Genomic DNA, 27,449 nt, shown 5'->3' on the forward strand with positions numbered 1-27,449 from the left:
TTATCCTTTTACTTATAATAAGAGAGAATTCAACATTACAAAAAATCTAAACTTTTTTTCCAAGTGGTCACTGAACCATGAAAATGAGGTCAAGGACGTTGGACATGTGACTGACGGAAACTTCGTAACATGAGGCATCTATATACAAAGTATGAAGCATCCAGGTCTTCCACCTTCTAAAATTTAAAGCTTTAAAGAAGCCATAGCCGCCGCCGCCGTCGGATCACTATTCCTATGTCGAGCTTTCCGCAACAAAAGTTGCAGGCTCGACAATAGGACTAGCGAAGTGTTCATATTACTATAACTATATGATTGTATTATCTATCCTAACATCCACTACAACATGACCAGAACTGACACCTTCTTGGGGGGGGGGGGGGGTTCCAGGGGGGACGATCAATTTGAATGGGAACATGTAGTTGGAAACCCCCCCCCCTCTTTTTTTTTTGTCCTGGGTTAGACCCCCCCCCCCCTTTTTTTAATGGCTGGATTCGCCCCTGACCTTACATGCGTCATTAAAACGCAGAATCATAACTTTGGCCCTCTCCATTAAACATGTTTGTCAAATTTTATATGATTTATTTACAATTTACATATCCGTATACACCGGAATTTGGAATCTACTAATGTATAATACACAAATAATATTTATGACAGTGTTTAAACTGATGGATGCCATTGCAATTTGTTATATTATCTTATACAGTGAAACCTGTTTAAACCGAATATTGCATAAACCGAAAACTTTTCTCAACCAAGTATTTTCCAGTCGTATCAAATATTTATGCGTTGTTAACCCGGTTAAACCAAAAACCTCCGAAAACTGAACAAATCTTAAGGTAAGTCCAGGAGAGTTTCGGTTTAAACAGGTTTCACTATATATTGAAGCACGCACCTCGCGTATGTACAAAAAAACAAAAAATCAACAAAACATTTACAAATAAGCACTTAATGTCTTTCTCTTTCGGTAATTAAAATCTTAATGTCTTTAGGGCATAACGTCGTTTTTCTCCAGCAGTCCATGATTTGGATTTTATACGGAAGTGACGTAAATCCGCGGAATGATCTGAGTGAAGCATGGGTTTGTATCCAACCGGGTCACACATATCCTGCAAAGTAAAATTAAAATACGATTACAATTTATATCTTCAAGTGCATGTCATTTCAATAGGTGAACGATTCTTCAACAGTTACCCTGACAGTATACTGTAATGCAGTAATAAGAATAATAATTCAAAATCTTGAAATGTTTGTTCTGAATATATGCAAAATAAAAACAAATCTTCGAGTCTCGCACTTTTAATCAAAATGTTTAGGGGGAAACGTTATTTACGATACAAGTCAAAGAAATCCCAACTAGCTCTTGACATTTGGTTCAGTAAGATGTATATTCTATATTTTATTTAAGGAATGACTGTAATATTTTTTCTGTCTATGAAGAAATAACATAAAAAATTTGGTGCACACTGAATAACGCGCGTAGCGGGTTATTTAACAGTGTGCACCACATTTTTAATGTTATTTCGAATAGACAGAAAAATTCCATTTTAAACCGTAGAATACCATGATAAAACGTTGATGACGTCACGGGCACATGACTTAATTATGTCTATGGGCTGATAACAAAATAACTTCAGCCAATCAGAAGACGCGTTGCATCCAAAATTAAATTATATCTTAATAAATAAACAAATAAAATTATGTGTCTAAGCAAAACACAAATATTTGCAAGTAATATATAATAATTGAGTGGTTGTGATTAATGGTTATTATTATCAATTATAAAATGCAATTCCTGTTTAAGTTCAACTCATATGCATCACCTATTCTAATATGACGTGCTTCTTTTGCTTTGTAAACAACACCGTGTGAAAATTCACGATATATCTATACTTAGCGCAGACTCAGAGATATACATAATAATGGATGTTACAATATACCTCCCACTTAAATCCACATGTATTTGAACCTATTTGCAAACGCTTTGCCGATTTTATTGTATTAGAAATTGTAATAAAACAAAAGACAAAAGAACTTTTATTCTTATTCGGATGCTTAATAAAAATAATTAATATGCTGCAACTAGTTTTGTTTATTTCCTAAATATAGTAACACAGTTATATTTTGTGCAATGTCAATTTCACCATAATTACATTAGATGTATGTTTCATTATAATACGTTATTCTGATTGGCTAACTGCACATCACGTGTTATTCCTTAAGCAGTTGCATTACACAATAAAACTTATCATTCATGATGACACGAGGTCCCATAATAAAGTGCACAGGTAAATTAAATAACAACTTGATGTAAATCGTGTTTTCATGATTCTATTACATGTATAAGTATTGAATGCTTCTTTTTGTAACTTCATAGGGTTGTAAAAGCGTTGACCGTGCGCACATTTTTAAAATGAAACGCGGAATGAAGCGCTTCCGCGCTTCATACAAAATGTACTTCGGTCAACGCTTTTACACCCCAATAAAGTTACAAAAAGAAGCATTCAATTCTTAAATGGAAAACTTTCTCCACAATCAGGCCCGGGGTTCATTAAGGGATGAAAATAAGCTTGATATTTATGTTACGATTTTATTTCACAAAAATATAAAACTATTTTGTAACCATCGAAGTTCGTATAATATTGTATTAAAATGGAATTCTGAGGTAGGTTTCATTTTATTTTCTATTCTATTCTATTGCATTATTTGCATCTTAACTGATTTCAGCGAGTCAACATGGTAACTCCTTCGTTACGAAATGTCAATTTTGGATTTAACAGTAGCCTACGAAAAAACATGTAAATTAAAAATCGCAAATATTGGGTTTGAGAATTAAACATATTTTTTCAAGAGGTTATTAACGAAATAAACAATGCCTGGGTCATGTGTAAATTTCCAACAAATCTATGGCTTCCATGAATTATTTCTTAAACATAGCAGAGTTCATAAGTATTGATCATTATCATGTTCCCGTCATGATATACGTGTACTATATGCCACTGGACGTTGTAAATTTACACATGGCCTGGGCCAGTTGTAAATTTCCAACAAATCTATGGCTTCCATGAATTATTTCTTAAACATAGCAGAGTTCATAAGTATTGATCATTAAAATGTTCCCGTCATGATATACGTGTACTATATGCCACTGGACGTTTAGTACTAACGTATCAAGCCGATAAGCTTTTTAAAGAAAAGCTCATCTGAGTAATGAAAGAGTTTCTGCTTCCGAAAAGTATTTTTTTAACGTGGTTTACCCATTGCCGTGCTACTTGGAGGGCCTACTTTAGTCATGCCTTACTGATTTCCTATATATCCAACCATGTTTTTCCTTTTAAAAAAAGGGGGAACGGGCATCCTGTCTCTCTTTTATCCGACTCTGGTACCCTACAAGACCAGTGTACCATGAACTTGATTCATTTATCCCGTGTACCTTACCTTGTGTTGTTCGTAGAAAGCCTTGTAGCCGCCATGCAGAATGTAGACTTCTGGGTAATTAAGGGCAGGATAATGTTCTTTGTTCTGTTCACGATCTTTTCCTCTCAGAAAGCGACACCTAAAGAAAAACATGAGTCATGAATTATTTACTTGGATTTGTTTTTAGAGACTTAGTGAAAAAGACAATTATTTTTGAAAAAGTTCATTTTAAATAGATATACACAAAAAGATATACACAAAAATAAGTACTTACAATTTTGGTGCTCTTTCTGATGAAAATTCACAATGGAAGACAAGTATCTTTCTTTTTCCTCCGACCTTTGGTGGACTTTGTGATGTTAACAATTCTAAAATGCTTTCGTGTGTAAACCGATTCTCGGCTCCCTGTAAAAAAAGAACGGAATATTTATGCTGTTACACATGTAAACATTTGTAATGTACTTTGATTATTTAATGCCTTAACGTCAAATGTTATGCGGAAGAAAACATCATGCAATTCGCAGACTTCCAAATATTGTACACATTTAAAAGGGAAGATGTTGCTTATTGCCATCGGCTATATTGAAGTTATTGTTTGATGCCTAGAAAATTTAGCTTTACAGACAGTTGCCTAGTAACCCCTTCGGAGTTATTGTTCGGGTTGGTCTGACATATTTAGAGTCAGTGTAACTTATTTCCACGTGAGCCTAGTAGGACTTCCATATAAACAAAAGTTGTAACATTTATATACAAATTAACACTCTACTTTTCTATTTTTTAATTTCTTTTCTTTAACTCTTTTGTTTTGTTTGATTGAAGTACATTTTCTTTACGTGCTGGATATGGATGGGCTTATTTTTCACTGGACCTTAAAAAATGCAACAACAATTCAACTATGTTGCCAATGCTATATTCTAAAACTTTTGTATCGTTGGTAGAAACTTTGTACGCAAACTACGTATACTTTTAAATTTTTACCGAAGTTTTGGAGTTAACTTTTAACCTAGCAAATGTTATTTCTTTTACAATACAGATGAGTTTACTATGAAAAAATGACACTGTTCTTACATGTTAATTGAACTCTGGTTTTGCGATTTTTTATATACATATATATGTTTTGATATTAGCATACATGTATTTCGCTTCAATGTCAGCTTAAATAAATTTTGTAATGTAATTGGGGGAAAAACACGCGAGGAAAACCCATACCAACCTTTATATGACCACCAGTAAATTCATATGGGTATCTGCAATCTATGACTTTGTAACTGTCAATCATATGGTCAAGATGACCGTTGAGTAATTCCAACATCTGAAATAAAGAATAAATAGTATATCTCTTATTCTGTAATGGTTCTGAAATTAGTGCATGAAAGCGACAAAAGGCGGAATTGTCCAATCTGACAGAGAAGTTTGACATTATTTTTGTCTGAAATTACTTAGCCAGGTTCTCTGTCCTTTATCTGTTTGGCTTTGATCTGTGATACCCGTATGTTGCAGGAAGAGGATCAGCCTAGAACTTACTATATTTATAAATGTGCACACAAAAGTGAAGGGTTTACGCGAATAAGACAGCAACCCGATGGCATAAACAAGCAAGAGATAACTAGAGGACAACAAATATTAAGAAGGACGCAAGACACACTGTAGCTTCTCCAAACTGTTTTTTCCCCAATATATATGCATTACAACTTTATATATCAATATTCATGAAAGACTACCTTGAAACCAAGATTGAAAATGAGACGTACATGTATTTCAGTTCAAACTGCTTCAAATTAGCATATGCGGAAACGGATGAAAATCGATAATTGTTGACAGAGGTTATAAAGGATAAGATAAAACGTGTTTCCGTTTAATTTTTTCTCTTTATATATTCTTAACAATCACCAAGGTTGTCAAATTTATAATAGGAAAAAGAAGATGTTGTATGATTGCCAATGCATTGAGGCAACACTTCACAAGAGACCAAATGACACAGAAACTAACAATTATAATTACGTCACCGTATGGCCTTCAACAATAAGCAAAGCCTATACCGCATAGTTAGCTATAAAATGCCCCGATAAGAGAAAGTACCATAACACGTCTATAAATTTGTTTAGGGGCCAGCCGAGGGAAGACCTGTTGGTGACCTTCTGCTGTTGTCTGTTCTATGGTCGGCTTGTTGTTTCTTTGACACATTCCTCATTTCCATTCTAAATTTTATATCCAAGCTGAAAGACTCATATCTCTTGCACGTTAAAGACACCCTTGAAGATTTCGACAAAAAGCAGGCTAATGTCGCTACAAGGCAGCACTCGCACTCGCAAAGAGGAAAGGGATTAATACAAGTTGCAAAACTTGTTTCCCAATCCACTATTAATAAATATGTTTAAACTGAAGACTCATAACTCACCGTAACTGGAGAAATACTTTTCAAATCTGGATGCTGTCCCCTGACCATCGGAAGACAAAACGTACTAGAGCCATCAGCTATAAGATCCTGACTCTGGCTTAGGCGGGAAACAGCTGACTGGACATGATTCTCACTAGAATGGGATACAATGGACTGCACGCTCACCGCTGGACTCTTACCTAGTTCCACAGTCTCTCCAAGTCGACAAACAGCTGATTCTTTTATTTGCATTGGACTATTTGTGTTTACTTGATCCTGAAAAATAACAATGGTACTTGTTTTTATTATACATGTATCTATTAGGTGTATTGTGTAAGCCTGACTTGTATGGACATAAAAGATAATACTTACTTTTATGTATACGAGTAAAAATCAAAGTTTATATGGAGTTAGACTGCAAATGGAAACTTTTCTTTTTTTCCCCGCTTCGTGCATATTACAAAATATGTGCATACTTACAAAATATGTACATATATAAGTATCTAACATCCAGCAACAAATACCATATGCATATCAAGACGAAAACAGGTTGATTTTGAAATGAATTTTGTATAATAACGACTTTTAAGGCCGGATTTTCAGTGGCTGTATCAAAAGATAAGAAAACATGATAGCATATTACCCGGACACAAAATGTTGGTTCCGAGCTGACCAGACTTTTTCCGATTGAATTGTTTTACATTATCATTTCGGGTCAATTATAGCTGACTATGCGGTATGGTCTTTGCTCATTGTTAAAGGCCGTACGGTGACCTATAGTTATTAATGTCTGTGTCATTTTTGGTCTCTTGTGGAGAGTTGTCTTATTGGCAATCATAACACATCTTCCTTTTTTTTTTATAGTTGCTCCTTTTGTACTCGTAAATGTCGCGTCGCGTGTCTGGTTTGACCCAGTCGAGGGTCGTTCCAACAACGCCAACTCACTTGATTAAAAAATTATGAATAACACATCTTCCTTTTTTTTTTTATATAGTTGCTCCTATTGTACTCGTAAATGTCACGTCGCGTGTTTGGTTTGACCCAGTCGAGGGTCGTTCCAACAACGCCAACTCACTTGATTAAAAAATTATGAATATTATGAAAATTATATATATATTGTTGACTACATTATAACCACCAATTTACAAAATTGAATGTCATTCTCTGTGAAACTAAAAGTATAAAAAAGAAGATGAGGTATGTTTGCCAATGAAAAAACTCTTCGCAAAAGAACAAATGCCACAGAAATTAACACTTATAGATCTCCAAACGGCCTTCAACAATGTGCAAAACTCATACCACATAGTCAGCTATAAACAGTACAATGTAACTACAAGTCAGCTATAAACAGTACAATGTAACTACATTTTACAAATAAAATGTTATACTAACCCCAAACGAAAACCATCGTTTAAAGTTTGTGTCATCACATCGTTGCAATTTCGCTGATGGCCCAACATCTTCTTCAAGGAGGCGTTTTGATGAAAAAAGCGAGTTTCTAGTGTTTCTTTTTGGTTTTCGGATCTGTAAAACAAAAAATAGATTCTATAGAATGACACAAAGTTAATTGTAATACAGTGAAACCTGTTTAACCCGAACCTCTTCAGGACTTTTGATTTTGTTCGGTTTTGGCCGATGTTCAGTTTTATCAGATTCACAACGCACACAATTTGATGTGACGGTGCTTAAGAAAATGTTTGGTTTATACAGGGTTTTAGTTTATGCAGGATAAGGTGTAGTCATGTTTCACTGTACCGCTGTTGAACTTTCTTAAAATTAGGAGAATGATTTTTTTTAACGGTTAAGTTTTTTACTTTTTTTTTAACTGGCATGTTGATTATGAATATGACGGATGGGTTACAAATTACATGTGGACATGAAGAAATTATTTTTATTGTCAAGCAGGGGTCGAATTTAAGCTTTTTTGTGTACTGGTCAGCCGGACTAGTGGACTGAAAACTCTACTGGTCCGGCTCCAAATCTTCTGGTCCTGCAAAAATGACATTCATTTGACACACTAATATAAATGATAAATGTTTAATTTTATTTTGATGCTTTCGTTCACATAAGTTAGACAGGAACAAAGGGATAGTCTTGATTCTGATCTTGATAAAGGCTTTGATAATCTCAATGATTTTCTTTATCAAAATCAGGACCAAGGACAAAAAAAATATCAACATTGTCTTCCACGTCACCGCAATCCTCACGACGTTTCATATTTCATATACTTTATTTCGATTTTCCTTTTGATTTTCACTGATTATAATTTTTTTGTCCGGCGGTTTAACTCCTTCCAGAAATTTCCGCATTTTATATTGTTGTGAAGGACGCTCACCCGAGATATTAATTAACTTGATCAATTGTAATAAACATACAAATTGTAACATGGAAAGAGAGCTGGTTGTCTCATACCACATCTTCTTAATATGTATCTTTAAAATCTGAATTCTCGTAATTTCACTCATTGAGTGTACTAGATACAATGTACTTAAAAACATACCTGAAAACATATATCTGGAGTGAGAGATTCCGAAGGGTTGTCCGAACAGATTGCGGAAAATCTTGGCACTGGAAGGTCTTCTGGTAACTGAAACAAGTATGGTTAATAAAAACATGCTAGATTTCTCGTTTGAAGTGCTCTTAAACTTCATTTTTCATTTTGGTATCTTTATAGCTCACTATATATATGCGGTATGGGCTTAACTCATTGTTTAGGGTCGTAAGGTGACCTATAGTTAAAAATTTATGGTCTCTTATGAAGAGTTGTTTCATTTGCAATCATACCACAATTCCTTTAAATTCTAAGGTTGGGAAATCCCTACACCTTTTTAAAATAGACTATGCGCATTGTAATTCTAAATGACGGGGAAAGTCAAACTCGACACCTTTTTAGCTCACCTGGCCCAAAGGGCCAAGTGAGCTTTTCTCATCACTTGGCGTCCGTCGTCCATCGTAGTCGTCGTCGTCGTTAACTTTTACAAAAATCTTCTACTCTGAAACTACTGGGCCAAATTTAACCAAATTTATCCACAATCATTATGAGGGTATCTTGTTTAAAATATGTGTGCGGTGACCCAACCAACCAATCGAGATTGCCACCATGGCTAAAAATAGAACATAGGGGTCAAATGTAGATTTTGGCTTATAACTCTGAAACCAAAGCATGTACAGCAAATCTAATAGAGTTCATTTAATCATCAAGTCAATATATATCTGCCCTGAAATTTTCAGATGAATTAGACAGCTAATTGTTGGGTTGCTGTCCCCAACTGGTAATTTTTAAAGAAATTTTCGGTTTTTTGGTTATTATCTTGAATTCTATTATAAATAGAGACAAACTGTAAACGGCAATAATGTTCAGCAAAGTAAGATCTACAAATAAGTCAACACAATTTTCATTAATTTGGTAAATTTTGTAAATGTTTACAAAATATTTTCCTCTGTGTCTAAATGGGCAAGTCTATACAGAGAAAATTGTAAGTAGCAAGAATGTTCAGTAAAAGTGAGATCTACAAACACATCACCATCAGCTAAACACAATTTTGTCATGAATTCATCTGTGTCCTTTGTTAATATGCACATGGACCAAGGTGAGCGACACAGGCTCTTTAGAGCATCTTGTTAAGATAGACTTTGTGCAGTGTAATTCTTAATGAATGTCGAGAAATCCCTACACCTTATTAAGATAGATTTTGTACAGTGTAATTCTAAATGTCGGGGAAACTCTACACCTTTTTGAGATAAATTTTGCATAGTGTAATTATAAATGTGCGGGAAACCGGTTTACCTCATTTTCTCTAGCCACGGGTTATGATTTCACTCCTCTCCGAAACTCTATCTCAATCCGCCAAGGGTGGAGAGGAGGAAAGTGGATCGTAACCCTTGGATAGCAAAGATGAGGTTACATATACCTTTTTAAAATAGACATTTCGCATCGTTATTCTAAATATCGGGGAAATCCTTCATCTTTTTTAAAATAGATTTACATGTAGGTCCTCCGGAAGGGTTACAGATAAACTTACCTTTTTGAACTCCAAACCAATACCGGAATCGTCGTCTTCGTCAGTGGTTTGAAACAAATTTTTCTTCATCTCTGGTGTGATGATACTTAGAACTTCATCTATCCCATCTTTTGTTGGTGTACAGGTACCAGATAAACCCATGCTATTGGTTAATCTGAAACGAGCGCATACAATGTATGTAAATTGTAAAACTTTAATGAACATTATACAGATGATTCACGGTGTTCAGTAGATGTCGTTTGTTGGTGTGGTTCATAGTGTTTATGGATCAGACCGTTGGTTTTCCCGTTTAAATGGTTTTACACTGGTAATTTTAGGGGCCTTTAAAGCTTGCTGTTGGGTGTGAGCCTAATCTTCGTGTTGAAGACCGTACTTTGACCTATAATGGTTTACTTTTATAAATTGTGACTTGAATAGAGAGTTATCTCATTGGCACGCATACCACATCTTCCTACATGTATATCTATAATACAGATTATTCACGGTTGACCCGTATGTTTAACCCCTTCGTGTTTTGTATGCACAGGGATTCGGTTAGCAGATAAAAAAAAATGTTTTTCAACTTAGATATAAGATTTTTCAGTATACGAATATGGATAGTAAACTGCGCATTGCTAGAAAACAAAGAAATATTGATGCCAACGTAAATAATGTAATGCAAAAAAGTCAGGTGATACGAAAAAAGATTCGAAAAACATTGAAATCAAAATTTTATAGATCTGTAATTCAGTGTCTGTTCTGGTTCGTGTCTGTTTGGTTTTCATTAATTGTTTGGATATAGATCAAGCTGTTGATTTTCACTTTTAAATTGTTTTAATCCTACATCTGCTTTAATCCATGCCGTTTGGAATCGGGTTTGTAGTTGTTTCATTGATAATCATACCACATCGTTTAATTTTAATTTGTACTATCAATCGTATAGCCACTTTACTCTTTACAGATTATATTGTTCAGCTACTTGATATCATGAACTGTTTCGAGAGCTGCATGTTTAAAACAATGCGAAAGCATAAGCGGAAAGGGACATGTCCCCCCTTTTATGCCCCCTTTTGTGGAAAGAAATTGGTTTATTATATACTGTTGGTTTTCCTGTTTGAAAATTTGCATAATTTCATATGAAGAAAAATAATAATTGGGATACAGAAAAATGTGTTTTAATACTAGTCTTTATTCATATAAATTAAATTAATAGGAGAAGTATATAATGTACTTACAAGCTAATTCCAGACATATTAAATTCTAATCTTTATCCTCTGTAGATAGGGTCTGGTAGATTGTTTACTTTAAAATAAATATCCTTTCTTTGAAATATGTAACAGAATGCTAAGAATCATGTACAAAATATATTAAAATCCATGTTTATATATTTCTTTATTCCATTGTCACAGAGTCAAGATTTCTCAACGCTTACAGGCAATGAATACTATTCGTAACGATCTGCTCCAATTAACTCGAAAATAGAGTTCACCTTGCCTCATTTTGGCACCTGTTCACAACAAGCTACTCGATTAACGGGAATAATTACTAATAATTGATTAAGATATATATTAATTGGCGTTAATACACGATAATTACATTGTAATGAAGTACGTGTACATTTATTTTAATTAAAATTGCATTTAAATGTAAATAACCGGAAAATATGAAATTCTATAATGATTGATGATTTTTTACATAGATAATTACTTCTGTTGTTAATAAATTGTTACAGCTTATTTTATTATGATTATATTTTTAAACTTCTTTTTCATAATTATTTTTTTTTTGTAAATATTGAGGAAATATCAAATTCCATATATTAAATTTCATTACAGTAAATAATTACTCCCGTTGTTAGTGTATTGTTCCAGTTTCTTTAATTATAAAACATTGATTCGAGTTTTTTTATTATGTTGTTTTTCATATGGGGGAGGGATCACTAGGGAGTTGTGATTGAAAATAAAGATTTAAAATTGCAATTAAAATGTAAATAACAGGAAAATATCATATTCTATATATTGATTAATTAAACATAATGACTTCCCGGTTGGTACTAAATATTGTTCCAGTTTTATTAAAATTATGATTGTATTTTGAAACTTCTATTTCAAAGTACATTTTGTTCTTTTTTGTAAATAACATAAAAATATCAAATTCTATATATATCAAATCACTGTAAATAATTATTCCCGTTATTTGTAAATTAATCCAGTTTGTTTTTTAACTACTTTTTTATAATATTGCTAGCTATTGCTCGCTAGCTTCAGCCTTGTTATATTGTATTCGGTTTTTGTTTTATTATGTTGTTTTTCTCATGTCCCATATGGGGGAGGGATCACTCGGGACTGAGTTGTGATTGAAAATTCAGATAAATAGGCTTTATCTAGGATCGACATTGTTTACAAATCAATTAGCATAATTTAATGAATATATAACGTTTTAACCGACAATATAAGCAATAAGATATAGAAAACAAATATAAAGCCAAATACTCAACAAAATAGTGGTAAACAGAATTTGTTAGAACGCATATATAAGTCTTAGTTAGCCGTTGAGTTTCTTGTGTGAATTGTTTTACACTAGTCATTTTGGAGCCAATGCTTCGTGTTGATTGAATGAAGGCCGTACTTTGACCTAATATAATTGTAAACTTTTTACACATTGTCACTTGGGTGGAGAGTTGTGATACTCATACGACACCTTCTATTACTACTTAAAGTGAAACCGAATGTAACTTAAAATCATGGCAAAAAAATAATTTTGAAAAAGGATATGATCGAAACGGGTAAAATTTTAGCAAAAATGTATTATAAACTACAAAACACAATTCGTTGTGAATAGTATCAGCAAAATGGAGCGACCAAATCTTATATTTCAATTCAAAATAGTATCGGCTAGACAAAATACACCAGATTCAAGATGGTTGCTACTTTTAGCAGTCAATCAGGATAGCAGCATTTATTTCCAGCAGCCAATCAAGATAGCAGCCACTTTTATCTAGCAGCCAATTTACATGATATGTTTAAAAATTAAAAAAAAGTATAAGACTCAAACATTCCAAAAATCTCAAAATCGTAGTAAAATAAAATACAAAGATATTAAGGAAATACTGTGGCTCTCTAATTCTTATTAGTTTATAATATAATGTGAATTTAGCATAATAGTCAGAAATATGTTTAAGTAATTTTATACAAGGTGGTCCTCCCGTCTGTTCAGAAACACTATTATTTTTTTTGACTCGGAAACACATCAAGGGTCATGTGGTAGTGTACCTGGTTTGTGCGCGGGAGTGATTGGTTTCCAATTCAAACAAAAAAAGCTTAGACTTGTTATTGATGCGTCTCCGCAAAGCAGTAAAAGCAAAGGCATGATGGCTCGGAGTCATAATAATGTGTCTACTTAGAGCGATAGGCCCGATACGTGTATGGAGCTGTAAACTTGCTAGATAGCGCCCAGTAAAAATCCGGGTCAACGTGTTTGTCTCGTATAAAATGGGTAACAAAAGTATATTTTCATCCTGTTTCATTTAATATTTGTAATATTTGCGACTGGATATTAGCATATTCTTACACTGAAAGGTTGTTTAATACAGAAAAGTGGTAAAGTTTGGACGTGTATCATTCTCTACCAAAACCGGCATCACTACTTAAACAATTACCACAAGGGATATTGGTAATAATAATCCTATTTCCCAATAATAGCAGCACTAGAAAACAAAATATGATATAATCTGTGTCATTGATTAAACAAAGAACCGGTACTACGATTTATTGTAATGTGTCTGAGTCAGCGAATTAGTATCACCATGCTCTTTTCTTTCTTTCAGAAAATTCTACGAATTCATATGATTGGTGAACTAACGTAAGTTTAAGAAAAGTTACCAATAAAATATACAATGGAAATGGGGAATATATCAAAGAGACAACAACGTGATCAAAGAGCAGAAAACAGCCGAAGGACGCCAATGGGTCTTCAACACAACGAGGAAATCCCGCATTGATGGCAGGCTACAGCTGAACCTTAAACAAAAATTCGATGAAAATGGACGTCATACTAAAACTCCAAAAAATATAATGAACTAAATCTAAAAATCATACAACACTTTCAAATGCTCCTGACTTGGGAGAGACGCAAAAATGCTGCAGCGTTAAACACATGTTTAGTGAGGTTTCAATCCTCTCCGGGGGATCATATACCTAGATAGCCCATGTAGCAAATAAACCAAAAACACAGTAATACAATTAATCACATGGAACCTTGCGAATTTAGTGAATATTGGTATGGAAAAAGTTTACAGTATTATGGACAAAAACGAGAAATTAAATTAAGGCCAATAAATCACAATTTGCCATTCGTATAATAGTCAATGGACAAATGTAAAAAGCTGACCGCTTACGTTTCCTTTGTTTCTATATCAATTAAATTGTACCATATACCGAATTGTACTTTCTTAATTATTGGTAAACGATATCTACAAAGAAAATAGTTATCCTATGTTTAACATTGTAATACAACTAACAGTGTAAATTCGCATTGCATTATATAATTTAATATTCTAGCAAAGGTGATTGCTCAATGTTTGGAGCATGGGGTAAAAGTGTTCCAGTAGAAGGTTCCCTGTTACAACTAAGAGCATTAGATTGGAGCGTTGATGGTAAGCAAAATAAATGTTAATGCTAAGGATAACTATATGTTGTGCAGTTAATGAAAGTAAGGTACACATGGCAGTCTAACATGAACCACTGGTAACCATTATGGTCCCTTACGTACATGTAATACTGGTAACCATTATGGTCCCTGACGCACATGTAAGACTTGTTTTCTGTCTCATGTAAGTTATGTGCCACGCTCTCTGCGCGTTATATAAATAGTCCGTCCAAAGAATGGCCACTACAGTTTCTGTTTTTTACTTTCGTAATAGGACAATAAAAAAAGCCGAAAACAAAAAATATTTGATTTGAGAAATTGAGCAGTGACAGAAATTGAATAAAACGAATGAAATATATGTGCAATAAAATATTTTAAGGTTAACTTGATGTGCATGTTAAATCTGAAATGATGTTTTTTTTTTATATATATCTTTAAGGTCCATTTAAAGATTTCCCCCAAGTGACCGTGTACCACCCAATTGAAGGAAACGGACATGCTTTTGCTAATTTCGGGTGGACAGGTTGGATAGGATCCATAACAGGTAGAAGATGTATCTGAAATCATTTAAAGTGGAAATAAAACCTAATAAATTGCATGCGACCAAAGTAAATTAAAAATAAATTCTATAATTAAACCTAAATATTAGAGAGTCGTAAGGGATGTTTAACTGCGTAGAAACGATATGAGCTATACATTATCGAAAATGACATACATGTGTACAAAGAATAAAAAACTGTATATAAAGTTAGTATATATTGCCTCTTGGAGTAGGAACCTTAGTCCTCGAGGAATTCATCAGTTAAGTAGTCAGTTATTCGGTACCGTACTGAATCAATACATCATTTTTCTTAAAAATCCCGGTTAATAATAGCTTGGTTTTAACTATAAGCCAATCATATGAAAAATATAAAATTAGCACAATATATGTTTAAAATATTCAAATAAAAAATACCCAAATAAAACCGTACAGTATTAAATTATACTTCATATTCATCTACTTCTTTTACATGTAGCGACGTTTGTAATGAGCAGTCGCGCTTTTATGACATTCATATTGTGACCTATAATTGTTCATTTCTCTGTCATTTTGGTCTCTTGTGGTGAGTTGTCTCATTGGCAATCATACCACAACTTATATATTTTACATTACTGTTATTCCAATTTATTAGGGATGAGCTCCAAAAATATGGCAATATCAGAAATAGGTGTAACCTTTCCTGATGAAACATTTGGAAAGGAATCGAGATTCGGAGTCCCTTTTACGGTAAGTTTTATTGACTCTAACATGGTCAACATGCCCAAACATATTGCCTCACTGATAAGACATGTTTGCATTGTGAGTTTAAAAAGAGGCCGTTTATTTTAAGCATGGGAACGTAACTCTAACATGAACATAGCCTCCGGCTGCGGGATTTTATCGCTGTATTGAAGACCCATCGGTGGCCTTCGATTGCTTACCGCTCTACGGTCAGGTTGTTGTCTCTTTGACACATTCCCCATTTCCATTCTCAATTTTATAACATGACCAAAGATATTGTCTCAGTGGTGAGACATGCAATTGGATTAGATTGAGCATAAATGTAGGAGCAAGGACATTGTCTATGTCTTTCAAACACGTACATTTTGAAGAGTTAGAAATACATATTTGTTTATTTGAATAATACATCATGTTGTTGTTTCGCGACGCTATTGGTTTCATTTGATATTAACGCTATCTTTAAATGATGTCTTACAATTATCGGTTCTGATTTGTTGATTGTGATTTGGTCAAGGTTCTATTGGCTAGAATGAGATATAGAATATGAAGTATGTTAGACAATATTCGTTAGCCAAAGGTACCAACCAGTCCCCTATCCACAGAAAGAGAACTGATATAGCGAAGATGTTCCCGGACTGGAGACTATATTAAATATGGGTGTTAAAGAATAAAATTATACAGTAAAGATTAATCTTGCTTCATGTTGAGGTAATTTAAAGTTTAAACTTGCTACAATTTTTAAGCTTCGTTTATTTTTTAGTATCTTTTACGTGATATTCTACAATTTGACAACACGATAGACGATTCCATCAACAGAATTGCCAATTCTCAAAGAACTTGTGATTTAATCCTCGGGGTCGGCGACGGAAAGGTTAGTGATACTTGCGGCACCATACACCAAAATCATTGCACACGTTTCTCGCATTGCTACGTCATTGTCCAAACTGGTTTCTTTTAATGGAGCAACCATTTAAGTTCAAGGTTATCTGTTCCTTTTTCGATGCTATCAATCAAATTATTATGAAAAATCGTTCCCTTAGACCATTTCTGTATTTCTCAAGATAAAACTTAATGTTTCATACCTCACCATAGCTACCCTCTCTTAATTTACAAGCCTAAACGAACGTTTTTATAGACATTTTTGTTTAAGCACTGCAGAAGTCGAAAACATTTGGCTATACATAGTGTCAAATATTTTGAACAAAAAAATACTTTATCTGATTATGATCTAAAGTTACCTGCTCTTTCTTATGGCATTAGGGATTAGGAAACAAAAAAATATTTGTTTTGGCCTAAGTGATACCGAATTACTTGTACATCCAATTAAAGAGGTAGGTTAAAGGAAATAACTCTCAATATCATCAGTGTGTTTGTGTCAACCATTTTAATAAATATATTCTAAGCTTCTAGGTTACATACATTATTTCCAATCAGTTTCAGGCACAATATAAATGCTTAAAACATATTAACGAAAAATTACTCTTACGAACGTATTTAAAGAGTTATATCCCTGAACTACGAAAGCCTGTTAGGGTCACACAAAAAAATGTTTATCTCGTAATTACGAGATTAAAAAAAAATGCAACCCTATTTATCTCGTATGACAAGATAAATATTTTTTGTGAGTCTTATAGACTTTCGTACTGAACCAAGGTTTATCCCTTTAAATATAATTAAATTTGTTTTACACAGATGGGTGAATTTCGAGGAATTCAATACTCAGCGTCAGTAGCAAATTTTATGGATGACGTAAATATGAAACCAACGGCGTCCTGGCATCCACAAATAAAAGACGTGGTATATTGGGGTAAGTCATAAGAAATATAATTATCAAAAAAAACTTAACGTTAAATTAATAAGGAACTAAGGTTTCAATTGACTCAGGCCAAAAGGATTCAGCCATTATTTGAAGGTCCTTTGTTGTCATGTTACTGAACAAGGAAAAAAGTTATTTACAGCTGTTGGGTCAAAACCATAACACAACCGACTCCTTGATTTATGCCCACCTACGATGTTTGCACCACCTGCGATAGTAGAGGGGCGTTATGTTTTCTGGTCTGTCGGTCCGTTCGTCTGTTTGTCCGTCCAACTGTTCGTCCGCCCGTTCATACGTTCGTTCATTCGTTTGTTCGTTGAACAATGATATGATCTTTCTTATTTTAATACCAAGTTAGAGTGTTTACCCTAGTTTCACGGTCCATTGAAAATGATAGTGCGAGTGGGGCATCCGTTTACTATGGACTAATTCTTGTTTTCCCCGTGATACAGGGTAACATTATGTTATTTTCCCCATGATACAGGGTAACATTATGTAATTTTTCCTATGATACAGGGTAACATTATGTTATTTTTCCCATGATACAGGTTAACATTATGTTATTTTCCCCATGATACAGGGTAACATTATGTTATTTTTCCCATGATACAGGTTAACATTATGTTACCCTATAACACCCATTGTTCATTTCATATAAGACTTCGATTACTCATAAAATGTCAATTACACAAATTCTCAGTACTAGATTCTAGCTTTCTTCTTTCGATTTGACACCCCAATAATACCAGTGCAAATTTAAAATAAAAGTTCGAGTCAGCCTTTTCCAATCATTTAAGAAAAAAATGAAATATCTTGAATATTGATATATTTAGATGATTTTGTTCCATTAGTATAAAGCTCTTCTGGCTTAAAATATCAATTTTAATCTCTATTTTTTTAAGTTAACCGAAGTACATCCATAAAGCTTTTGTAGATAAATACATTTTTTTGTCTTTTTTAATGAGATTTATTAATAATGGGTAAAATGATTTTTTTTCTTTTGCTTTGAATCAAAAGAATTAATTTATTAGACTAAGTTTGATATATAAAAACCCATTACTATTTTATCCATTTCTTATGGGAGAGGAATTATATAGACTGAACCATTTTTCAAATTTCTTTGAGGGAAAAAATTGATATTTCTTAATGTAATGGCTTAACTCATCAGATGGACAAATTACTTAGACAATAATTCCAACGTATAATAATTCTTCGATCTGTGTTTGTTCTTCGAGATTTTAAAAGCTTCCTTTTATTAAAGCTCCTCATGCGGTTTGTATCATCTGATTATTTGGCCGTTTTTAGTGGTTATTTGATAACCAGACCAAATATTTCATGATTATTTGATTATTTGATAATCTAGCTAGAATAAAAAAGAAGATGTGGTATGATTGCCAATGAGTCAACTGTCCACAAGAGACCAAAATGACACAGAAATTAACAACTATAGGTCACCGTACGGCCTTCAACAATGAGCAAAGCCCATACCGCATAGTCAGCTATAAAAGGCCCCGATAAAACAATGTAAGACAATTCAAACTAGAAAACTAACGGCCTTATTAATATATGAAAAATGAACGAAAAACAAATATGTAACACATAAACAAACGACAACCACTGAATTACAGGCTCCTGACTTGGGACAGGCACATACATAAATAATGTGGCGGGGTTAAACATGTTAGCGGGATTCCAACCCCCGAACCCCTAACCTGGGACAGTGGTATAAAAGTACAACATGAGAACGAACTATAAAAATCAGTTGAAAATGGCTTAACTCATCAGATGAACAAAAATACAAGTGGACGTGGCCGGGTACTTGTACATCCCGACAAAAAAAGACAGCATTAATTCCAGTTTATTTTGTTTTGTTTGGTGCATTTATTAAGATTAGATCGAGTATTCTTTCACCTCTTATTGACACAATGAACAGATCTGAGAGTACTCGCAGTTATCTGACAGCTATTTCAAACCCACTAACAACTAAGGACTGTATTTTTCATTATATTGCTGAAAAAGAAAACTTAATGATAATGTGATTACATGTCATTATAAAAAAAAGTGCATATTTCGACGAGGTAGTATTTTGAAAAATGATGTCATTGTTTAAAACTTTTAAATGTGTCCCGCTATTCTATAGTATGGTAGCAACGATATTCAGAAATATGCAATGGGAAAAATGAAGAGTTTCTTCGATTTTAACAATTTTAGATCATCCTTTGAAAGAATCGTGTCAATGGTGTTACCAATTTAAAGCATATATTTAGGTACTTAATATTGTTGTTTAACACCAAACAACTGTTCCAATTTGTTGTTTAGGTTTAAATTACGACTTATTGACATTATTCATATAGCTGTGCATTCTATTTAAACATAAATTTCAGAATACATTGTCGTAAAAAAGTTGGCTGTCCTAATTATGGCCGTTGTAAATACTTAAAAATACACTTAAACTAAATATATATATGTGAATTGTATAAGATTAAATGGTAATAATTTACCTAATCCTTCGTACACGACATAAAAACACTTTCATTTATGAATAAAGATAAAAAAAAATAAAAAATGTCGCATTTCTATATAGTAACACCACTGACCCTTCAGTAACTCCAATGACACAAAAGTATCACCAATGACATCACATTTCAAATTTTACCTTTATCAAGAACTGAACACAAAACCAAGATTACCGAGCAAAAGAAAAAGATGAAAAAATAATTCTTAGGCTAAAAAATCTCAAATTATATAACATAACATCCATTACTAAAAATGTCAATAGTGTTACTAAATAGTGTCATTGGTGTTACCAGCATACATCAGTTTGTGAAAACTGTACATATGTATATGTAATACATGATAGCCCCATGATATTGTTAAAACATTGTTAAATAAGTATTGTTTTTCATAAATAATATGATGTTTAGCTTGTTAAACATGAAAGAAACACAAATCAATGCTGATTGTCATAATATATTCAGTGGTGTTACTAAACTGGTCAATGGTGTTATTTCATCAAAATGGTCTCACCATTGACAGTAACACCAATTTATGATTTAAGTTGTATTTTAAGATTCAGTTACGAAATAAGTGCTCCATTCCCCTACTCTATATGTTTTTACTGGTGCATGTTTCTATAATCAATATGTTTCATTATTCAAAGTTAAGGAAATGTTTTCAAAAAATGATTTTTATAAAGGGTACACCATGGACACTATTTCCAATTACGATATAAGCTTTACTTACTCTTACGATTTTTTCACTAAATCTTCAACATAATTGTTTGTTTTCTTTTGCATAACATGCTTACAGGTAACATTGCTAAGGGAGAAACTGTTGTAAATGCCCAAATCTTGCGAAAGATAACTCTTATCCCACTAATTTGTCCTTAAGTAACACCATTGACTTAAAAAAAACCAACATACACCTCCCAAAATCATTAAAAAATGTTTGAATGTATCAAAAGGCAATAAAAAGTGATAAATCATAATAACAAATGATATGAATAATAGTCCTATTTCAAGTCTGAAAGGATTTATAGTAAAAAATAACAGTTAATTTTGGCTATCTTCAAGGGTTTAAGAAAACATTAAGGATGTTTTTATAACATTTCATACTGTAAACAATATATTGTGTATCACAAAACATTCATATCTAACATATGCAATTGTTATTTTGATATATTTTCATGTCTGTGACTTGAAAAAAACCAATAACACAGTTTTGCATGTTTTTTTGATAATGACCCACATATTAGCAAAACTTTTTTGATTATTCGATAAATTTGATACCCCCATAAAGGCCTCTTTATTATAGGCATGGATTGGTTGTGTCCAGCTTTTAGTCAGACACTTTCAAGACAGTTGACCAAACATTATGGCAACATCACTGTAGAAAATGTAATACGTGACGTCACGTCTATTACCCAGACAGGAAACTTACATATTGCCATTTACGATCTAACAAACAGCATCGCATACCTTGCCAACGCTAAATCTACCAATCAGTCAGGACCTCTTTATGCATATGAAAGGTAAAATGATTTTAAATAAGGGCTCAGTGTTATACATATCAGTATGAATGGTCAGATTATGTTTCTGTTTGTAAGAGAGAGTTCCCCTTTTGTCAGTATTTTGTATTTATGTTTGTGACGTCATCTTTGTCTGATTAAAATGTAGAAAATGGAAGCAGATGTGTTTTTATGTGTCCGAATATAATCGTCTCCATACATGCTACCAGAGCAAAGTTCCCCTAGTCTGTAATATCGGACATTTTTTTTAAGCACAAGTGCAATGCGTATTTCTGGAATAATCTCTTTTAGGTACGATTATTTTGATTGGAAAATAAGAAACATAATTATGCGAGGAATTATAAAAGTTCAACCGTTGCAACATTAAAAAAGGGTAAAACGAGAAGTTAGCATGATAAATTGTCTTAAAATGCCAAAGATAATTATAAGGTAGCGGCTACTAGACTGATAGTACTCCAAGTTTATCAATAGAGTGACGACAAAGCATGTATGGTAGTTAAAAAATTGTCACAAAACATTTTCAGCGCTCGACACGTGTTTCTGGATAACGGCCGACATCTTGGACCTCATGTACGCTCTAGACGAATTATAAATTTACAGTGTGATCGCGACTATATAGGCATCCATACTTTACTATACTACTGTAACTGATATCAGGATTACAATGTATGAACCGAGCAACAAAAGCAAGTCCGACTAACCTACTTAAAAATTATATTCCAAAAAATACACATGTTATTTGTTTTCATGTTGTCTCTCTTCTTTGTTGTAGATCATTCGTCAAACTAAATATGACAGAATTATTCAACGTCATACCACCAGAAGAAAACTCTACATAGTAAAACACATGTCTTGGAAATACGAATACATATTCATTTTCTGGCCTTCGAATAGTTCGTTCATTAAATTATAAACCCCATGCAAATTATTTGTTATTATCGTACGCTATTTTCTGTATACTTATTTAAGGAAGCACAATATAAAGATTTTTCACTTACAATCTCCAACCTGTAAAATGCTGTTACTTTCTGCATATAGATTTATAAAAGAGGAAATTTTAATGAAATCTTAATCAACACATCAGGAGCTACAAAAGGGTGTCTCAAATTATCGCTATCGTATTCCATTCTCTCATAAATCTGTAATCAGTGTAAACATCCTTACCACATACAAGTAGATATTGTTTGATTAGTTGTAAAATTTGACCTATACATTCTATCCGAAATCTGAGACAATCTTTTGCAGCTAATGGCTTTAGAAAAAAACATATAATAAAATCAACCCTCTCGGGGTATCCATGAAGAAGCGAATTTCAATTTCTTTTTGTAACTTTATTGGGGTGTAAAAGCGTTGACCGAAGTACATTTTGTATGAAGCGCGGAAGTGCTTCATTCTAAAAATGTGCGCACGGTCAACGCTTTTACAACCCTATATATATGAAGTTACAAAAAGAAGCATTCAATACTTATAATTACATTTTTAGCTAGGATCATGGAAACACGATTTTTATTATGGTTTTTATTTTTAATTTACCTGTGCACTTTACTTGTCGGACCTCGTGTTAATATGAATGAAAAGTTTTATTGTTTAATGCAATTGCATAAGGAATAACACGTGATGTACAGTTAGCCAACCGGAATAAAGTATTATAATGAAACAGTACTACAGCGACGAACATGGATGTTTCCTTTGATAAGTTTAATTACTAAAAATTCCCGGTTCCTGCTGAGTTGCTGAGAACATGACATGTACTTCTTAATGGACCAGTACTACAGCGACGGTTTCTCTAATTTGTTATTAAAGGATGAGACGAACATGGATGTTTCCTTTGATAAGTGTAATTACTAAAAAGACCCGGTTCTTGCTGAGTTACTGAGAACATGACATGTACTTCCGTTGCTCAGACTAAACTACAGAAAAGGTCTTATTTATTTCTTGAATTGAGATCTTAGTTAAATGTAATTTTGTTATTGATTAATGAAAAAAGGAAGATTAGAGAGAGAACGTGGCGTCTTGGTTTATAATTTAACCTGTTTATGTCAATTAGAACTGACATTTTCGTGTCATCTATGTATATAATTGGATAGCTACTCAAAAGTCTTGTTGAACTTTTGTTTTCATGTGTACAGTCGATTAAGAAAATAAAACAAAATAACAAAACAAAATCAATGAACAATAAGGAGATGTTAGTATAATTGCAAATGAGACAACTACAGTTTAACCACCAAAATTCAAATGAAGTGGATGTAAGCAATTTTAGGAAACCGTACGGCCTTCAACAACGAGTAAAACTCGTATGGTAGGCTATTAAAACCCCCGATAAAAAAAATATGTGAACAAAAATAATTGAGAAACCTAACGGCCTAATTGAATATAAAACAATTTACGAAAAACAAACATGACATACATGAACCAGATAACCATTGAACTACAGGCTCATGAGTCGATACAGGCCGATATAGAATGATGCTGTGTTAAACCTGGGTGCGTAATATTAAGTATTAAATTTTGAACTAACCCAGTTTTTACTTTTAATTCAACTTTTACTTATCCTTTCAAAATCCAAAAATATATAGAATAAATTGTGACACGGTTGCGTAATGAACCACATTATTTTGGTATACCTGTATTTACTTATATGTAGGGGAACTTATTATAATTCATGTTATATTTGGAGAAAAAAACTATAAATTATAAATGTAAGTGGAATAATGATTCAGTTTTAGTTTTAACATTACGCTGAAAATATAATTGATGAAATATGCTTTTAAACAGTAATTTACAAATTTTGCTGAGCAATTTTCATTCAATATATTTTGCCGCTGCTGCCACGGTATTTTATAGAAAGTCTTTTCAGCTGAAATGGATGTGGACCATACTAGGTTTCATATTTGCAGCATACTTGACAAGTATATCATATTCTTTACGTCTGCCGTCTTTAGCGATCGGATTAATAATCTGTTTGTATAGCTGGCCAATTTTAAAAACATGCAATGTATGGACTTTTCTGACGTTTGTTGTTGCTATTGTTGATCCATCTATAGTATTTAATACTAACAAGACAACTTTTACTATCACCATAGCAACGATTGCTGCTGTTCCACAGTTCATCCGATGCCATCCGTTTAAGAGCAACCTGAGAGAAGTACGCGCCAATTTGGGACCAGTGTATATACTGTATGTTCTAAAAACTGCTTTGTTGATATACAATGTTGACAAATCAAGTGGACAGATGCTTTTTATTTCATTTTTATTTGCCACCTTAGCCGGTGTTTTCTTTAGACCAGACAATGGTGCTTTACTTTCGTTATTGAGTATACGGATACGTACAAACAGACGCAAATTTTGCCACAGAATTCTGATGATTTTTTCGTTTATGTGGTATGCTGTTGTGGTTATCATAAAATGACATCTATAGCAATTAAAATCTGATTGAGACGTATATGATTTGTTCTCGATTCTGGAAACGCACTGATTAATTTCTGATGACCTTTCCAAGACCTTCGGAATGTGCCGTTATGTTACATACATGTACCCATATCAGTTTCCAGGCGCGATTGCATTAGTTGAAATATACTTATCAGCACACAAAAAAAACCGGTAAAAGTTTTGAAAGCAGCAAGCAAAACCAGTACGCGGGATCTGTTTAAATCAGACTGAATCGAACAGGCCGCGAAATTAAAGTTATTAAAGTACAAGACAAAATAATATATATTGATTCACTTATAGGGTCTTTGCATCGGAACTAAACACATTTATTTAAAAACCAGTTGTTGGCATGACACGGGTTATCATGTTCTCATATATATTATAATGGTATGATACTAAACCCCTCACGGAAAGGGGTTTAGTGCCTGATATTCATATGATGAAGACATAATCTTTCAATCAGTTTAATTGAAGTCTGGAGCTGGCATCTCAGTTAACTGCTAGTATAGTGAGATGTTATTTGTGTATTATTGTCATTTTGTTTATTTTCTTTGGTTACATCTTCTGACGACAGACTCGGACTTCTCTTGAACTGAATTGTTACAGTAATGTGCGTATTGTTATGCGTTTACTTTTCTGCATTGGCTAGAGGTATAGGGGAGGGTTGAGATCTCATAAACATGTTTAACCCGCCGCATAATACCTGTAGGTTGTAGGTCGCTGTATTACATATGACGACGTTTCAACTGGTGTGTTCTCACGTGAAATGTTACTTTAGCACCATTTTATTTTCTTTCCCGCCAATTTATTATCATCACATTTAGCAATATAATTCAATGTTGGTGTATAAAGCTAGAATTGTGAAAGCGTCTATATTGAAGTTTTAAATTTCGATGACCGTAATCTATGTATGAATAGCTTATTTTAGACATATTTTATTGTTCAAAATTACGAATAGACAAGGCACATTGTCAAGTTATCCATTATATATTTTTTTCAAAGTATACGGTAAAGGATTACGGGATTGGGGTTATTATAGAATAATGATTCACTTAAACACCTTTACCAAATGATTTGTTCGTACATGCAAACATTTGGTCAGGAAGTTTGGATGTGTCTCTATAGAAACCTTTGAGGGAACGACCATTTAACTTCAAGGGAGTTAAATGGTTGCTCCCTCCCATCTACGTCATTTTTTCTCATTTGGACAGTTGTCTCAATTTGGAATCATACCAACTCTGCTTATTTTAATATTGATAGAAGCATCCAAAATATCAAATATTTTTATTCCCAAATAAATTAATTTGAATACTTTCATTTCTGCTTACATTTTGTTGGTTTTACCGTCTTTACATTGTAAAACAACCAAATTTATGCAGGTTATTTTTTTTTTTTTATTTTTTTTTTTTTGTAAATATTTTTTTTTATCATGCTAATCAAACCAGATTTAAGTTAACAACAACATACAACTGTATTTAAAAATGCGTTGGCGAACTTTACAGATAATATACTTTTGTAATGAAAGTTTAACGTCAAAAGTGCATCATTATTATATTTTTTTTTATTGAATTCAGATAAATTAATATCCGTGAAGTTAAAAATATATATGCAATCAAGCAAATGAAATGAAAGTAAATAATGTTGTTTATAATAAGTTTTATTTGATATTTCAGTATATTACATATTCAAAATGAAATATTTTATTTCAGTCGTTTGAATAACAGTTTGTTTATAATTTAAATTTGGTTCATAGCCACTCGTGTTAAGTATCTTTTCTGAGTGGGTAGACATTTACAAAAGAAACAGGTTTGCTCTATACATGTATACTTTGAAATATTAAAGTAAAAACTTTTAAAAGTAATCATTTATTAATAGGTAAAAAATAATTCTTTTTGATTTTTTTCAACCTGAACAAAAATGACTTTTTAAACGTTATGATTACACACACACACACACACACACACACACACAACCCCCACACTATTTTGAAGTAACAGTCCCCGTAACACTGACGTGGAGTATTTTGGAAAAAGAAAAAAGATTCGGAGAAATGTTCTTGCTACATTTGTAGTAGATATAGGAAAAGGTGGCATAAGTGCCAATGAGACAACTCTCCATCCAAGTAACAATTTATAAAAGTAAACCATTATAGATCGAGATGAGGCCTTCAACATGGAGCCTTGGCTCACACCAAACAGCAAGGTATAAAGGGCCTAAAAAATTACTAGTGTAAAATTCAAACGAGTATAATTAATGATGTATCAGAGGAGCCTTTATTCCGACGTAGTCGGTATAGGTATAGTTTCGGTTTGTGCCCTTTGAACTTATGGACGCTTAACTATGGCAACAGAATACGCATGCTCGAAAATCCTTTCTGTGATTGGACAACATGCTGTCATGGTGGGTGATTTGGTTGTGTTTGAAAAAAACGTCTCGTTAATTGTATCGTGATGGAAAGCAAGTGAAAAACTATA

At 33.1% G+C, this 27,449-nt stretch overlaps 2 protein-coding genes across 2 annotated transcripts in view; one reads left to right on the top strand and one right to left on the bottom strand.

Moving 5' to 3' along the window:
• The window catches only part of LOC139504499 (protein dcd1B-like), a 29,619-nt gene extending 7,148 nt beyond the window's left edge, over positions 1-22,471 (top strand). Inside the window, exons 6-13 of the mRNA XM_071294605.1 lie at positions 13,622-13,656; positions 14,355-14,449; positions 14,882-14,986; positions 15,615-15,709; positions 16,464-16,574; positions 17,396-17,510; positions 21,333-21,549; positions 22,319-22,471. Coding sequence (XP_071150706.1) covers positions 13,622-13,656; positions 14,355-14,449; positions 14,882-14,986; positions 15,615-15,709; positions 16,464-16,574; positions 17,396-17,510; positions 21,333-21,549; positions 22,319-22,385 — 840 coding nt within the window. The 3' untranslated portion in view covers positions 22,386-22,471. The remainder of the gene's footprint in view (positions 1-13,621; positions 13,657-14,354; positions 14,450-14,881; positions 14,987-15,614; positions 15,710-16,463; positions 16,575-17,395; positions 17,511-21,332; positions 21,550-22,318) is intronic.
• LOC139504500 (M-phase inducer phosphatase-like) lies at positions 923-11,260 on the bottom strand. The gene is made up of 9 exons (XM_071294606.1): positions 11,031-11,260; positions 9,817-9,970; positions 8,295-8,381; positions 7,187-7,318; positions 5,816-6,070; positions 4,631-4,729; positions 3,692-3,822; positions 3,439-3,556; positions 923-1,109 (listed from the first exon to the last, which is right to left on the bottom strand). Exons 1-9 carry the CDS (start codon positions 11,045-11,047, stop codon positions 972-974), a joined length of 1,131 nt encoding a protein of 376 aa, XP_071150707.1. The 5' UTR covers positions 11,048-11,260; the 3' UTR covers positions 923-971.
• Positions 22,472-27,449: the final 4,978 nt, after the last annotated feature.

This window comes from Mytilus edulis, chromosome 14 (genome assembly GCF_963676685.1).
Source record: "Mytilus edulis chromosome 14, xbMytEdul2.2, whole genome shotgun sequence".
Lineage (NCBI taxonomy): Eukaryota > Metazoa > Mollusca > Bivalvia > Mytilida > Mytilidae > Mytilus > Mytilus edulis.

Coding starts and splice junctions, on each gene's coding strand:
- LOC139504500 (XM_071294606.1), bottom strand. Junction 6,071..7,186: donor AACGATGGTTTTCGTTTGGG/GTTAGTATAACA, acceptor GTTATTTTTCAG/GATCAAGTAAACACAAATAG. Junction 4,730..5,815: donor AAAGTATTTCTCCAGTTACG/GTGAGTTATGAG, acceptor TCTTTATTTCAG/ATGTTGGAATTACTCAACGG.